Source organism: Coffea eugenioides, chromosome 9 (genome assembly GCF_003713205.1).
Source record: "Coffea eugenioides isolate CCC68of chromosome 9, Ceug_1.0, whole genome shotgun sequence".
Classification (NCBI taxonomy): Eukaryota; Viridiplantae; Streptophyta; class Magnoliopsida; order Gentianales; family Rubiaceae; genus Coffea; species Coffea eugenioides.
Genome location: NC_040043.1, coordinates 4,172,361 through 4,189,903, shown reverse-complemented (window position 1 = coordinate 4,189,903; position 17,543 = coordinate 4,172,361). Strand labels below are relative to the sequence as shown.

The following is a 17,543-nucleotide window of genomic DNA, read 5'->3' as shown; positions in this document are numbered from 1 at the left end:
TAAATTTCCTGTTTGTAAAGGAGAATTTCGTCTTTGTAACAGTTGATACAATTAATTGAAAAACAACAAACATAATTATAAGATGAAGGGTATTAGAATACGACAAAAATTGAGACTATTTTATTTGTTTTCAAAAGTATCAAAACTAATGATATTTTCATACATAGTATGGATTCATCTAACAAAATTACTTCTTGAATGGATTCAAAAAATAATAAGACCTGAAATCTATTTGTCAGAAAGGGGGAAAGAAAAAAAAGGAGAAAAAAAAATTTCGAACTCGTTCCTACGCTTGCGGGAATCTAAGCAGCCTGAGCCGGAACGGTAGCATTGGCGCAGATTGGAGGGTTCAGCTTACCACTCAGAGCTGGCTTCACATTGGCACAATTGCTTGACACATTCCCTTGATTGCCATTGTATGCCAAGTCAATGTCAGCAACCTCTACACCCTCGCATGGGATACTCTTACTGCAAAGAAGAGTCACAACAGCTGGTGTTGCTGAAGTGCCAGTGATGTTCTTGAAGCTGACCTGAGCAATCTTAACACTTGATGGGGCCTGTAAATCAAAAGAACGAGGAGAGAAAAAAATTAGCTCGAAAAGAAATGCAGTTTAGAATTTGATTGTCTTAGCATGCATGTTTTTTAACTTACAGTGTTTGTGCATTGGTTGTTTGGGCAATATTCTTGATCAATGATCACTGGATTGCTGACATTTTGCATGATAATACCTTCAAAGTGCATATTGGTGGCACTGCCACTTTTAGAAGCTGGCCAGCTCTTTACTCTTACACCATTTAAAGTACCGGAGATGGTGCAGTCGGTAACAAAGATACCCTCAACAGGCAGTTCATTGTCATACCTTCCAAGACTTCCAACACTGATTCCATGGCCAGGTCCACATGTCACTTTGCTTATGTTAACTTGTTTGGCACCATCGCCAATTGAGATGCAATCGTCCCCGGTTCCTATGTTTGAATCCGTGATGACTACTCCAGTGGAATGTCCAATGTGAATACCATCAGTGTTGGGACTGTCCCCAGGTGCTGTGATTGTGAAGTGTTGGAATGTTATATTGTTGCATCCGAAAAGATTCACGTGAAACAGTTTGCTGTTCAAAGAAGTTAGGTCGCGGATGACAGTGTTGTTGACGAAATTCAAGCTCAAAGTCTGCAATTTCAAGTTAAAAAAGGCACAACAATCAGATTACTAATTGAACTCGTGTATCGTTGGCAAAACATTCATAGGTATGTATTCAATGTTGTAAAAGCTGGCTCACATTTGGAAGTTTGCTGCATTCGGTTTTTACACGACATTCATTTTGGGTCCAAGCTTTGGCTCCTTGGCCATCCAAGGTACCACCTCCGGAGAGTGTCAATTGGTCAACGTATATAATTGTCATCCATTCCTTATCCTTGCTTATTTGTGCAGGATCTTCAGGTGCTTTGATGGTGCCTTGTATTTGAATCTCAACGGGAGCTTTGCAAGGACCTTCAAGGTTCGCTTCTTTCAATAAAAATGTGCCCTTTGGAATCAAAATTGTAGATGCTGTTGTAGAATTACATGCTTGTTTCCAAGCATCCGCCAAAACCTGCAACAATGATGTTAGATCTTTTAGAACCCAATTGTTTATTTCAATGGGGACAATGCTTTCGACAAATCATGAACTTTTCTTCAAATTCTGGTGAATTGATCGATCAACCAACTCGATTTCGATGCATGTAGCTTCTGCATTAAGATTAAGATTAATTACTTGGCTCATGTCAGCACTGCCATCAGGTTTTGCGCCAAGTTGAGTGACATCAATAGGTCCAGTTTGGGCCTGGACAATGCATGTAAAGAACAGCCATGAACACAACAATGTGATGCCAAATGCTCCTGCCATCTTTTGTTCTTCTTTTTTTCTTTGTTCTTTCCCACTATTTGTGTTTACTTTATCTGAATAGCGTAATCTAAATTGCATTTGTTGCCTTTTTATAGTGGTGATAAGGAGTTTGGCACCGTTAATTACCAAATTTATGTTTGTGGTTCATAAGAGACTCGAGTGTTATGGTGCAGTTGTGGCTGTGACATCGGTTACCTTTCTTCTCTTTCTCAATCCAACCATATCTCCCTTCCTGATCACCTAATCTGGTGAAAACATCAACCTTGTAGTGACAAAAAATGGTTAATCAATCTTGCGGATATCGAATGAATTTTTCCAATGTGGGTGGATCTCTTGATGGTCAATGGTTTTCAACTTTGAATAGTAATTCAAAATCTTTGGAGCTTTTAGTTTTTCACAATAAAGTGATTAACAATATGCTAAACTAATTACATTATTGTGTTAATAGAATTCCAAAATTATCCAAATCGAGCTGCCTGGAATGTATTAATAGGATTCCAAAATTATCCAAACTGAGCTACTTGGAATCAGATTCTTTGAAAGAAATGATTTTTTATTTTAGAAATGATATATATTGGCCTATGCACATATACTTTTGCAAATGACTATTTTCTCTATGGTCCTTTAAGGTTTGTCATAAAACGAAAACATTCCTTGTAATTTTTAAGAGTTACAATGACCTCCCTATTCAAGATTGTCAATTTTTTTCTTTATTTTGATTTTTGCCTGTACTTAATTCGACTGTTAAGACAATATCTCATTTAGATATATAAAATTTCACAAGGACAAATTTTGGTGTTTGCAGCATATATACTTTATGCTATTATTACCTCAAAGCTAAAATGCTTATATATCACCATGTTAAAATTGGAGAGTGGTAACCTCATAAAACTAGAGGTAGCTTTTTGCTTAATTTGACCAACTTCAAGAAAGGCTGGTGTAATATAATCTTTTGTGAATCACAATTGGTGGACGAGATAGCTGTACAGTACAAATACACAAAGAATCAAGATTCAAGATAACTATGTTGTATAAAATGTGATTTAATAGTTTCTCTTTTCTATTTTCATAATTTGCACGAGTTCATATTTTCTCATTTTAAGTGAAAACATGAACATGTTCTTGTTCCCAATAGGCAAGTTGTTAAAGTAAACATCTTTTCTCCGGTTTATAAACGTAGACATTGCTTAAATTTTGGAAGGTCAGGCATCACTGATCGCATATATGATTATGACATTTGATCAAGATTGATTTCAAAAAGCTATCAAATTTATTCATCAATTTGTAGACACTAATCGAATCTCTTTCTTTATTTTCATCTGAATTAACCTCAAGAAACTTTATTGTTTTTCAATGACTAATATCCACAATATACGGGTGCAACTGGCTGATTGCAAATCGAAGCAGATTTCTAAAAATAATGGTAAAAGAAGGTATTTGTCGGGTTCTATCATATCCGTCACATATTGTAGCATCGCTGTACATAAGGACCGCATATCTCGTGTATGGCGACTGGCTAAATTTTCTTTTTTTCTTAAATTTTTTTAAACCAACACATGTGCGGTGACATATTATTTTTTTTACATTCTAGTCCCTAGGGAATAGAATGCAAAATGTCAAATAAAAAATTACGAATAGTGTAGCTGCATATATCATGTGTGGTTACACGCTGATAGTTTTTTTAAAAAAAATTTTGAGTGCAGTTACACTTGGAATGATTATGATTCTTATCCAAAGAAGAAAAATAAAATTTAAAGCATTCTATGCTTTTGGTGTCCAAAGGGAAAAACAATTGATAATTTGAAGTACTTCACTTGTAATTTATACTTGTCATTGCAAAAATTTTCGTATATGTGTAAAATCATTACTATCGTTTGCGGTTCATAGGAGAATTATATGAAATATATCTGTTCACTGCTTAATAGTACATATCATTAAAAAAATATGAACCTAGCTGGGGACAAGCTTTTGGATCTATTGGAGAGAGATTTGTTGTATGAGTTTGAAGAAAGTCAAGTATATGTGTTGCTTGAGAAATCTGAAAAACAATTGAGATTCTGCCAATAAGTAAAATGTTATTTTAAGAAGATAGTTTGTTTGCCAAACTATTGAAAAGATTGCATGGTGTTAAATGATGGGAAAACAAGTAGTCTGGTTACACTGGTATGAGGCCTAGGATGTGCTAAAAAAACTCAATTGAGACTACACTAACAATTCAAAAAAAAAGATTCAAAGTCATGTGCAGCTATACTTGAAAAAAAAAAACATTGGCATTTTGCATTTCAGTCCCGAGGGACTGGAATGTTAAAAAAATTAATGTGTTGTCGCATATTTTGGTTAAAAAATTATGTGCAAGGATGCTAGAAGAAGAAATAGATATGGCGGAGTCCCATTTTTGTTTTTTTTTTCAATATTGTTTTTGAAAATTGCTCGTTATCCGTACCAGAAATCCAACTCCCCATCCGACATGCTATTTTCTCTTTTCTTAATATTTATCCCAATTTTTTATGCTCAAATTGGAATTGGAAACAGCATTATCGTTACAGAAGTATTGGGTTAGAAAAGGTTTTAGAACTGAGACAAGTTTTACTCCATGCCGTTGGTGTCATTATACTTGTATTTATGATGAGTGCAGCTAGGTTATTGGTCGATTTTAGGCAGCTTTATCTAAATCCTGGACCAAAATAAAAAAACATTCCAATAATTACCTAAGGGCACAGTAATATATCTTAATTTGTGTACAATCACTAAGACTAGTAATCTCATCTGCAAAAAGGAAAAAAATTCTGGGTAAATAGACATGTGAGTTTGTTTGTATGGTGCTAATTTTATTTTCAAGACCTAAAAAGGGCATGCTTATTGTTTTTTTAGCCAACGATCTGTTGTGTATATAGGTATTCCTGAATTGTTGCTAAAGTAATTAGTTCATTCCTAATCCATCTGATTAAGATAATAAGATAATATTATCTCAAAATGTAACATGTTATATATATATATGTATGTATGTATATTAAATTTACATTGTCAACTTTATGAGACATTATTTCTATATTTTTCATTTTCTTCGACCAATTTTCTTTTTGAAAGCTTTATTTGAGTTTGAAGTGCCATATCTAACATTCTTCATGCTATTTTTTCTTTTTACGATTTTTAGATTATTTATAACTCCAAATCTATGACACTGTCATTTTTTACCCATGTTATTGTGCACTCATAATATTATTATGATTAATAATTACACTTTGATATTTCTATCTTCAAAGTAATACTATTAGTGGGAAAAATGAATGTGCACATGAAAGGGCGGGAATAACAATGGAGTTTATATCAATGGCTTAATTTGTATCATTAATCTATAGAACGTCATTTGTAAAAAGGAATTTGCTTATTGACTTTGTGTCATTCCATGTATTTGTTACACTGCGCCGCCCGCTTAATCCTTCTCCACTTCTCTCCCACCAAACTCATTTACCAACCATACCTGTGTGTTGCTCAACTTGATAGTAAATGACAAACAAGTTGTGAGAGTTCAATTATTGGGTTAACTTTGTACATATGAAAGTAGATGAACAAATACTATGTTTTTCTTTGGACTAGTGACCAGAATTTTTTTGCCAAAGGAAAGTAATTCTTTGGGTAGAAGTTGTATGCATGCTTATCATTGTTATTATTTCTTATTACATGAGAAAAAGTTCGATAATGTTGCAACGACTGATGTTGACCCAATGATTAGGGGAAGGCTTCAGGTCGAATCTTTAGACTAGTAGTTGGGGACAGAAAAGATATGGGGAACGATGAGAGGATAGAAAATAAAAAGTTCATTAGTATAGCAATAAAGTTGCTTAATATGAAGTAAGATGCAATGGTTTTTAACTTGAGTAGATGTATTGTTTGAACATGAGCTATATGCATTCTTTTGGGTGTAGTGTTTATTAGCAATGGGTGCAAGTAATCCTATATATCTGATTTTTTTTTACTACAGTGGTTTATTGTCATTAGTTGAAACTTCATTGGCAGAGATAGTTGGTTTTCTCTCTTTTTCTCTATTCTTTTTCTTTAATTTTAAGTACACTCCAACTCAAAGCACAAGCAAAAAGTTCTTTTTCCCAAAAGTACTTTTTCATTAGGGATAATGACAATAAGCAAGAAAGTTTGACATGTAACATAACTAATGATGAAGTGTAATATAGATAAAAAGTTTTAGTTGGGAGTGTTGTAATTTAATGACCACTACAAGTTAAATTTCATCTTTGTAAAGGAGAATTTCATCTTTGTTACTATTGATACAATTAATTGAAAAACAACAAACATAATTATAAGATGAAGGGTATTATGATATGGCAAAATTGAGACAATATTTTATTTGTCTTTAAAAGTATCAAAACTAATGATATTTTCATACAGAGTATGGATTCATCTAATAGAATTACTTCTTGAATGGATTCAAAAAATAATAAGACCTAAAATCTATTTGTCAAAAAAGGTGAAAGAAAAAAGAAGGAGAAAAAAATTTTGAGCTTGTTCCTATGCTTGCAGAAATTTAAGCAGCCTGAGCAGGAATGGTGGCATTGGCACAAATTGGAGGGTTCAGCTTGCCACTCAGAGCTGGCTTTACATTGGCACAATTGCTTGACACATTCCCTTGATTGCCATTGTATGCCAAGTCAATGTCAGCAACCTCTACACCCTCGCATGGGATACTCTTACTGCAAAGAAGAGTCACAACAGCTGGTGTTGCTGAAGTGCCAGTGATGTTCTTGAAGCTGACCTGAGCAATCTTAACACTTGATGGGGCCTGTAAATCAAAACAATGAGGAGAAAAAAAAATTAGGTCGAAAAGAAATATACTTTAGAATTTGATTGTCTTAGCATGCATGTTTTTTAACTTACAGTGTTTGTGCACTGGTTGTTTGGGCAATATTCTTGATCAATGATCACTGGATTGCTGACATTTTGCATGATAATACCTTCAAAGTGCATATTGGTGGCACTACCGCTTTTAGCAGCTGGCCAACTCTTTACTCTTACACCATTTAAAGTACCGGAGATGGTGCAGTCGGTAACAAAGATACCCTCAACAGGTAGTTCATTGTCATACCTTCCAAGACTTCCAACGCTGATTCCATGGCCAGGTCCACATGTCACTTTGCTTATGTTAACTTGTTTGGCACCATCACCAATTGAGATGCAATCGTCCCCGGTTCCTATGTTTGAATCTGTGATGACAACTCCAGTGGAATGTCCAATGTGAATACCATCAGTGTTGGGACTGTCCCCAGGTGCTGTGATTGTGAAGTGTTGGAATGTTATATTGTTGCATCCGAAAAGATTCACGTGAAACAGTTTGCTGTTCAAAGAAGTTAGGTCGCGGATGACAGTATTGTTGACGAAATTCACGCTCAAAGTCTGCAATTTCAAGTTAAAAAAAAGCACAACAATCAGATTACTAATTGAACTCGTGTATCGTTGGCAAAACATTCATAGGTATGTATTCAATGTTATAAAAGCTGGCTCACATTTGGAAGTTTGCTGCATTCGGTTTTCACACGACATTCATTTTGGGTCCAAGCTTTGGCTCCTTGGCCATCCAAGGTACCACCTCCGGTGAGTGTCAATTGGTCAACGTACATAATTGTCATCCATTCCTTATCCTTGCTTATTTGTGCGGGATCTTCAGGTGCTTTGATGGTGCCTTGTATTTGAACCTCAACGGGTGCTTTGCAAGGGCCTACAAGGCTCGCTTCTTTTAATAAAAATGTGCCCTTTGGAATCAAAATTGTAGTTGCTGTTGTAGAATTACATGCTTGTTTCCAAGCATCCGCCAAAACCTGCAACAATGGCAAATCTTGTAGAGCCCAATTGTTTATTTCAATGGGGACAATGCTTTCAACAAATCACGAACTTTTCTTCAAATTCTGGTGAATTGATAAATCAACCAACTCGATTTCGATGCATGTAGCTTCTGCATTAAGATTAAGATTAATTACCTGACTCATGTCAGCACTGCCATCAGGTTTTGCGCCAAGTTGAGTGACATCAATAGGTCCAGTTTGGGCCTGGACAATGCATGTAAAGAACAGCCATGAACACAACAATGTGATGCCAAATGCTCCTGCCATCTTTTGTTTTTCTTTTTTTCTTTGTTCTTTCCCACTATTTGTGTTTACTTTATCTGAATAGTGTAATCTAAATTGCATTTGTTGCCTTTTTATAGTGGTGATAAGGAGTTTGGCACCATTAGTTACCAAAATTTATGTTTGTGGTTTGTAAGAAGCTCGAATGTTGTGGTATAGTTGTGGCTCTTATTTCGGTTACCTATCTGCCCTTTCTCCCTCCAAACATCTATCCTTTCTGGAACTCCTAATCTGGCCAAAATGTCCACCAAGTTGCTGCCGTTCATCTTGTATTAGCTAAAAATGGTTAATTAAGCTGACGAGTAATAGAGACCGGGCGGATTTTTCCAACGTGGGTGAATCTCCTAATAGTCAATGGTTTGCAACTTTGAATAGGAATTCAAAATCTTCGGAGCTTATATTTCTTCACAGGAAAATGATTAACAATGCGCTAAACTAAAAGGATTATTGCATTAATAGGATTCCAAAATTATCCAAATTGAGTTACTTGGAATCAAATTCTTTGAAAGAGAATATGTTTGATTTTAGAAAAGATTTATATTGGCCTACATACATATACTTTTGAGGTTTGTCATAATACGAAGCCATCCCTTGTAGTGATTTTGAAGAACTACAATGACTTCCCTATTCAAGATTGTCAAGTTCTTCTCCTTTATTTTGATTTTTTCCATATAATTAATTCGATTTTGAAAACAATATCCCATTTGGATCTATAAAATTTCACAAGGATAATTTTGGGTGGTTGAAGTGTATATACTTTATGCTATCAAATTCCATTTTTTTCCTCAAAAAAAAGTGTATGTCCTTTATGCTATCATTATCTCAAAGTGAAAATGCTTATATATCAAGAAATAAAGAGTGTATAACCTCAAAAAACTAGGGGCAGCGTTTTATTTAATTTGACAAACTTCACGAAAGGCTAGTGTAATATAACCTTTTGAGAATCACAACAGATGGTCATGCAATACAAATACACAAAGAATCAAGATTCAAGGTAACTATGTCATTTTATATAAAAAAAAGGTAACTATGTCATATAAAATGTGATTTAACAATTTCTTTTTTTCTTTTTCAGAATTTGCACGAGTCCACATACTCTCATTTTAAGTGAAAACATGAACATGTTCTTGTTCCCAATAGAAAAGTTGTTAAAGCAATATTTTTCCCTGGTTTATACATATAACGTAGACATTGCTTAAATTTTGAAACGTCAGGCAACACTAATCACATATATTGCATCTGATGAAGATTGATATCAAAAAGCTATCAAAGTTATTCACCAATTCACAAACACTAATCAAATCTCGTTCTTTATTTTCGTCCAAATTAACCTCCAGAAACTTTATTGTTTTTCAATGAATGATTTCCATGATCTCCTTGTGCAACGGGCTACCTGCCGGTTGAGGGAAGGCATTGCCAATACCAGAAATCCAACTCTCCGGCCAGCATGCTATTTTCTCTTTTCATGATGTTTTTCCCAATTTTTGTTGCTCAGACTGGATGCAGCAGTATCGTTACAGAAATATTGGGTTAGAAAAGGTTTAAGAACTGAGACAAGTTTTACTCCACACTGTTGGTGTCATTATACTTGTATTTATGGTGAGTCTAGTTGGGTTATTGGTTGATTTTAGGTAGATTTATCTAAATCCTTGACCAAAACTGATTGGATATTCCAATAATTCATAGAGGGCACAGTGATACATCTTAATTTGTGTACATCCTTGATCATAATTGATTGGACATTCCAATAATTCTCAGAGGGCACAGTAATATATCTTAATTTGTGTATAACCACAAAGTGATAAATGATAATCTCATCTGAAAAAAAATAATCTGGGAAGATATACTTGCGAGATATTCTAATAATTCCCAGAGGGCACAGTGATATATCTTAATTTGTGTACAATCACAAAGTGATAAAAAATAATCTCATCTGCAAAAAAAAAAAAAGAAAAGACAAGCTTGTGGTGTTTAGCCAATGATTTGTTGAATATATGAGTACCCTGAGTTGTTGGTAACTTAATTTGTTCTTTCCTAAACCATCTACTTGTGATTATATTATCTCAAAATGAAATATATTTTAGCCATATGAAATTTTCATTGCCAACTTTATGATACACTACTCTTTATTTTTCATTTTCTTTAACCAAATTTTTTCAAAAAAAATTATTTAAATATGAAGTAATAGATCTAACATTCTCCAAACTATTTTTCTTTTGTTGTTTTTCAGATTATTGATAATTTCAATTCTATGGCACAATTTGATACTGTCATTTTTTATTATTTTTTTGCACAAGTTATTGTACACTCATAATATTATTATGCTTAATAATTACATTATGATTTTTCTGTCTACAAAGCAATACTGTTAAGTGAGAGATATGCATATGCACGTCAAACAATAGAGTTTAGATCAAGGGCTTAATCTGTAACATTAATCTATGAAAGGTCATTTTCTATAAAGGAATTGGCTTATTGGATTTTTATCATTCCATATTATTTGTTTTGTTGTGCCACCCACTAAACCCTTCCCGACTACCCTCCCAGCAAATTCATACACCAACCATGCCTAAGCCCTATTCAAATTGAAAAATATATGACAAACAAGTTGTAATATTTCAGTTATGGGTTAACTATGTGAATATGAAAGTAGATGAACACTTTTTGTTTTTCTTTGGACTTAGTGACCTGAATTTTTATACCGAGAGAAAGTAATTCTTTGCATAGGTGTTGTATGCGTGCTTTTCGTTTTAACTTGAATAGATGTATATTCTTTGAATATGAGCTATATGCATTCTTTTGAATGTAATGTCTGTTAATGACAAGATACAAGTAATCCACTATATCTGATTGTTTCTGGCTATAGTTGTTCATTGGTAGAGATAACTTTTTTTTTTCTCTTCTCAAATTTTAAGCACAAATAAAAAGAACTTCTTTGTCCCAAAAGTACAATTTTTATTAGAGATATTGGTAATGAATAAGAAACTTTGACACGAAATATAACTCAAGATGGAGTGTAATGTAAGCAATAAGTTTTAATTGGGAGCATGTTATTTTAATAACCATTACAAGTTAAATTTCATCTTTGTAAGGAGAATTTCAATCTTTGTAAGTATTGACACAATTAATTGAAAGACAATAAACATACTTATAAGATCAAGGATATTCGGATATGGCAAGAACCAAGGCAACATTTTGCTTATTTTGAAAAGTATCAAGACTCATAATTTTTTTTTATATAGAGTATAGATTCATCGAACATAATTGTTTCTTGAATGCCTTCAAAAATAACAAGACTCAATTCGAAATTTAATTTATATTTGACTCCAGATCATTCTAAAGCTCTTTCACATGAAACATGATAATGTCGTATATGCTCTATTCACCCCTTCCACAGTAAATATTCTAGTTTTGTTTTTAGTTGCCCTGAATTCGTAATCATCTCTAAGAAGCCAGTAAACACCAAATTGCACGAGTAAGATTATCACAACTTCAGTATAAATTTCATAAATTTTACTATTATTCTCCACTTCTCTTGCAGAGTTGTAAAACCAACTACCTGTCAACCATACATGATGCTTATGCAAGGAGGGAGTTGGTGTTGTTGGCAAACTCCAGTACAAAATTCTACCAACCAACCAAAATCGAATTGTCTAGGAAAATTAAAAAAGAAGGGGAAAAAAAAAAGTCTGTCCATGCTGAGTTTTTGAGGTGGTGAATTCAAGAAGATTGGGCAGCGTTATTCTTGGCACAAATTGGTGGGTTTTGTCTGCCCATGAAGGTTGGCTGCACATTAGCACAGTTCGTTGTGATATTGCCTAGGCTTCCATGGTACGCCAAATCTATGTCACCAATCTCCACACCTTCGCATGGGAAAGTCTTGCTGCAAACAAGCTTCACAGCAAGTGCAGATGCCGAAGTACCCCTGATGTGATTAAAGCTCACTTTACTGATCTTAACCCGTGAAGGTGCCTGCAAAGGAGAAGCAGATCAAGAAAAAGCACAAAAGAAATTGATTTCACAGATAAAACTTAACATAGTTGGATCCAATGGGATTGTGATTAGTATTTCTGAGACTTACGCCAAGTGTGCATTGGTTGTTAGGGCAATACTCCTGATCAATGACAATAGGACTTGTAACGTTTCGCATAGTAATATCATCGAAATGCACATCTGTTGCAGCACCAGTAGTGGCTGAAGGCCAGGATTTCACCCTAACACCGGTTAACGTGTTGATGAGAGTGCAATTTCGAACAAAGACTCCCACAACAGGTTCTTCATTTTTGTACCTTCCAAGACTTCCTATGCTAATCCCATGTCCAGGTCCACATACGACATTGGTTATGCTAACTTGCTTGGATCCATCTCCAAGTGAGACGCAGTCGTCCCCTGTTCCTATGGTTGAGTCTGTTATGTTTACTCCGCTGGAACGCCCCACGTGGATTCCATCAGTATTCAGACTAGTTCCTGGAGCAGTGATTGTAAGGCGTGAAAGCGTCACATTGTTGCATCCCAGAACATTCATGTGAAATAATTTGCTATTCAGAGAAGTTATGCCGCTGATAATGGAATTGTTGAGGAAGTTGAAGCTAAAATTCTGCAAACTCCAAGCCACAAGCACAATAAAGAATCAACTGGTGCGAGGTACTAATACTGTTTTAATTAAATGAGTAACTTGGCCTCTGATCTAGAATCCAATTAGAACTGGTGCGTGAAAATTGTGTTTTACTCGTATATAATTGGTGCATTAAGAGGCTTACATTTGGAAGTTTGCTACAATCGGAGGCTTTGGCACAATCATTTTGGGCCCAAGCTCTGGCTCCTTGGCCATCAAAGGTACCGGAGCCTGAGAGTGTAAAATGGTCCAAGTACTGGATGGTCACCCATTCACCATCCTTGATTAGGTTAGGATTTTGTGGAGCTTTGAGAGTGCCTTGTACCTGAAGTTCGATGGGGGCCTTGCAAGGACCTTCAAGGGATGCTTGAAGTAATCCAAATGTGCCTCTGGGAATCACAATCGTGCTTGGTTTTGGAGAATTACAGGCTGCTTTCCAAGCACTCAATAATGCCTGAGAAACATCAGTTGATCAGAATGACATGCAAATGATAATGCACACTTTGGATAGGATAACAGAATTAAAATTTTGTCGATCTCTCGCGTGTAAATTTATTTACCTGGCTGATATCGGAAACTCCATCTCCCTTTGCACCAAAGCTTCTGACATCTAAAGGTCTTGATTGGGCGCCTACAATGGATGCCAGGAGTAGCCATGAAGAGAATAAAGTGATGCAAAATGTAGTACTCATCACTTCTGAATAATTTACGGTCAAATGTTTATATTGATTGCTAACTGTACGTAAACCGTACATGTACTTTAAACCTTATTTGATGCTACTTATAAATATATACATCCATGGAGGTGAGGATGAGCTTTAGCACCGGTAGTGTTCCTAACAAATTTTGAGATGAGAATTTGAGGCTCACAGGAAGCTGGATTGTCGTGGTTCAACTTACTTTCCAAATGTGCTTTGCTTCGTTTGGTTACACGCATTGCTCTCGGAGGATTTGTTTGCCTGTAACTTAAGGCCACTCAAATGCCATGATTTCATCCAAACTTTCATTTCTTCATGCACCTTGCCCGCTCGGCACCTACTTTGTCCATTGTGTATGACACGTAACATTAATCAAGACCAATTCTGTTTTTCCTTTTCCAATGGAAAATTATTTCGTGAAGAGCTTGTAGGATAACGTCCCTATGCAATGTTTTACAAGTCAAACGGGTAAGTGAACCATTGAAGTGTTCGGGTTGTGGTTCAGACAATCTGACTGATACAATCCAAGTTCAATTATTTTTTTGTTTGAAAAGAATAAAATATATAAATATAGGTGTACAAAGTAAGACATTCCATTGACTAATTTAAGACATCATTTGACATTTCAAATGAACTTGGACCTTTAAAGATAAATTTTAGTAATTAATCTTTAGGGTTAAAAAAAAAGCTATTCTTTTTTTTTTCTCTTCCTTTTCAATTTAATTGACAAAGTATAAAACTACAGTTTGTTTTTGGCTTGCATGGTTCATACGGTTTTGATCGATTTTTAGGTCTAGTCAACCCAAAATATGAATCACATCAGAATCAAGGCTAATTTGTGGTTTGCCCAATCAAACCGATCAATCCAATCCAATTTTCAAAACGCTATCCAGATGTGGATAAAATGAAAATTGAAAATTATCTTAATTAGCACGGACCCAAAAACGAAAGTAAGCAGGCCTTCGCCATTAAAAAGAGAGGTTAATACCACGTACTAGACTTCCTTGAAGATCGACCATAAAATCAAGAATATGATGGTGATCGTAACTAAGAATCTAAACAACCTTGTTTGGCAGATAAGTTTTTTGCCCAGTTTATTTGCTACAAGTTTTTTAAAAATTTTAACTACAGTAATCTCAAAAAACTTTTCAAAATTTTTAAACTATACACTTCAAAATATTTAAAAATTTACACACTTTAAAAAATTTTTTAAAAACTTTTACAGTAAACTACAGTAAAGTTTTAGACAAACACCCAAAAAATTCACTTGCCAAATGGGGCAATATTCTGGCGTACCGATTGCTCAACATTATAATTAATTGGTTTAACTTCTTCCTACATAGAAGTATTGGCGAGACCCTACTGGATTTTTTTTTAATGTGTCCAATTGGCTCATTGATACACACAACTTAACATATAAACCCATAAGCTACGATTTGTTGTATGGTCTCCTGATATTAAAACTTTACCTTTTTCCATAAAATAAATATTTGGCCCCTTTAAAATGATAATTGAGTGCCCTAGACAAGACAAATCATGAGTGATCACTAAACACCGCTTAGCTAGGTTTATTCGGGATACTCATTAGACTCAACTCATCATCTAAATGCGTGCACAAACACTTTTTTTTTTTTTTTTGGCAAATCTCTCTCGTATTTAATAAACTCTCTCGTATTAATATAGTATCACTTATATCTATTACCTTCCTGCACCTTCTTCACATCTTCGAAGGAAGCCCTTGGAAGCCAATTTATTGCTATGCCTCAAATGCCAATGGTGGAGCTAAGTCTAATAGCCACCAATTAATTGGTTAAACAGACTCTAGTTTTAAGCATCATATATAAAGTCAATGTTAATTTTCAAAGTCTTAAGACCGATTTGTGATATAAATTACCTGAAAAGTTTTGTTACCTATGGTATTGAGTTGTGGCTGGTACTTTTGTTATCGGGTTATGGTTGTGTGAAGGGCAAAAAGCCTAAGCAACCACTAAACTATTGGTCAGATCATGTTTTGGCCATCAAATTATTTTTCGTCAGTAATTGGCTACTAAACAACTTAATCAGAAAATCCGTGACCATTTAGTCGATAATTGCTCTTAATCTGTGAAATTAGTTGTACACGTGGCAAAGTACGGGGTAATTTTGTTCAACAATTACACGATCCTATTTCACCGATTAACTGCTAATTTTACAAATTAAGAGTAATTATCGACTAAATGGTCACGAGTTTACTGATTAAGTTGTTTAGTGGCCGCTGAGATTTTTTACCCTTGTGTAAACGTGGATATATACTGTAGAATTCGATAGAAAGGACAAAACAAAGAAGAGTTGTTTTAAATATTGATATTTGATTAATGGTCATATGCACTTCATGACTATTTGTACTCATGCATGTTTAGAATATCAAAATCGATCACCTCAATAAGAAGAAGATGGGAATGATCCTAGCGACTAGAATGCTCCAATTAGGGAAAAGAAAAAAAAGACTGGATGATTTTTTCTATGAGTCTGGATGATTTTTTCTATGAGTTTGCTAATCCATTTTCTACCACAGGGGAGTCTAAACGATGTTTTTTGTGAATTGATAGTTGATGTTGTGGATTGCTTTACTTGGTTAGTGAATTTACACTTATGTCTATATATTGTGAAGGACCGAAAAAATATCTATACCTATATCTATATCATATAAAAAACACTTACTTTTCTAATTATTTAAAATTTTCTCGAGAGGTTTCTTATAAGAAAGTATTAAGCGTTCAATAATATATTAGGAAACATGTATCAAGTATTGCATTTGGATAAGTGATTATTTTAAATAATGTTTGTGCTTGCATCACAAATACGTTTTTCAATAGAGTTGTCTAATGGGTTTGACACTTGTTAAGATGTACTTTAGATGTTAAATTTTTTGAAAGGTAAGATTAATTAGGAAAATCATATAAATAACAGGGAGGGTAGTATGTGTGTGCATATATGGAAGATTGAGCAAAATTTAAGTGTGTTAATGAGTGTTTAATGGGCACCTGTTAGAAAAACATTATTTCAAATACCTTTTATTTTTATACTCATCTTTTTAGTACATATATTACATCATAAAAGGGCGCTGCAGTAATTTTTTAACATAACATTGCAAATAGAGTCACTTGTTGAAGTATTTTTTTTTTCATTCTTTTTCTTTTTGATCTTTTGATATTGGATAACACTTATTAACACCTTGTGAGTTTAAGTGCCAATGATTGCCACTATTTAACTAACTAGTAGGTCAATTTTACTTGTCAACTTTTCCTCATACAATACAATCAACCTAACAATTACAAATTAAATTGGATTCTAGCACATGACATAGTACAATAAAAGAATAGATTATGCCCCAATGAAATTAAATGATTTTGATACAAATGCACCTAGGTCACTTTTAGAAAGAAAAAAAAAATGTAAGGACAAATATCTTACTATATATAAATTGGGAGGGAGGGGTTCGATATAAACAAATTGTGTCATTTAATGTATTGCCTAATTTACCCTTAATTCTAAAGAAAATTACATCATTTTAACTATTCACCTCCTTACAACCGTTTCAGATTTATTGAATTAACTACCACTCATCTTACAAAAAACTACCATTTTTTTAAAATACTACAACAGTATAATTATTTAAATTACTATTTTTCAATAAAAATAATACTAATCATTTTTAATATCTTTTTATTAGTAGCGCACACATTGGGTGTGCCTTAACCACAATGTATCTAAGTCACTTCTACTGAGTGTTTATTTGTATTATGTTAAGAAGCATTGAAAAATTTAGGAAATAGATTGTTCACTTTGTATTTTGTCACTTTTTTTTTTTGGGATGACATACACTACTTCTTTTAAGAAAATAAAATCTGAGGCCCATAATGAGTGCTCCAGCCCGGTTAGACAAATGAAATTCGGAACCAAACCCGTCTGTCATTTGCAAATTACAAGTAACAAATCTATCCGTTTGAGTTTACCGTTGGTATTCGGACCACACTAGCGAGCGAATAATAGCCGTTTGGCGGCACCCAGCAGCCTATATATAAGGCTCGCGCTTGTCTTCTCACTTTCCAAAAATTCCAAACAAAGAGAGGGGGAGAGAGGGGGCAGGGAAATCAGAAAATTGGGGGATGAATTCAATTTTTGCTGAGAGGATCGCTTACTTTTCCAGCAATGAAGAAAGATTTTTGAGGAG

General features: G+C 34.3%; 3 protein-coding genes across 3 annotated transcripts; all 3 read right to left on the bottom strand.

Moving 5' to 3' along the window:
• Window positions 1-302: 302 nt before the first annotated feature.
• Window positions 303-1,883, bottom strand: LOC113782014 (polygalacturonase-like). The gene is made up of 4 exons (XM_027327928.1): window positions 1,752-1,883; window positions 1,278-1,589; window positions 653-1,168; window positions 303-557 (listed from the first exon to the last, which is right to left on the bottom strand). Exons 1-4 carry the CDS (start codon window positions 1,881-1,883, stop codon window positions 303-305), a joined length of 1,215 nt encoding a protein of 404 aa, XP_027183729.1.
• Window positions 1,884-6,423: 4,540 nt separating this feature from the next.
• LOC113782013 (polygalacturonase-like) lies at window positions 6,424-8,002 on the bottom strand. The gene is made up of 4 exons (XM_027327926.1): window positions 7,871-8,002; window positions 7,400-7,711; window positions 6,774-7,289; window positions 6,424-6,678 (listed from the first exon to the last, which is right to left on the bottom strand). Exons 1-4 carry the CDS (start codon window positions 8,000-8,002, stop codon window positions 6,424-6,426), a joined length of 1,215 nt encoding a protein of 404 aa, XP_027183727.1.
• A 3,735-nt stretch (window positions 8,003-11,737) lies between these two features.
• On the bottom strand, window positions 11,738-13,569 carry LOC113782012 (exopolygalacturonase-like). Its single transcript, XM_027327925.1, has 5 exons — window positions 13,428-13,569; window positions 13,193-13,263; window positions 12,778-13,086; window positions 12,099-12,614; window positions 11,738-11,989 (listed from the first exon to the last, which is right to left on the bottom strand). The coding sequence occupies exons 1-5, from the start codon at window positions 13,567-13,569 to the stop codon at window positions 11,738-11,740; spliced, it is 1,290 nt and encodes a 429-aa protein (XP_027183726.1).
• Window positions 13,570-17,543: the final 3,974 nt, after the last annotated feature.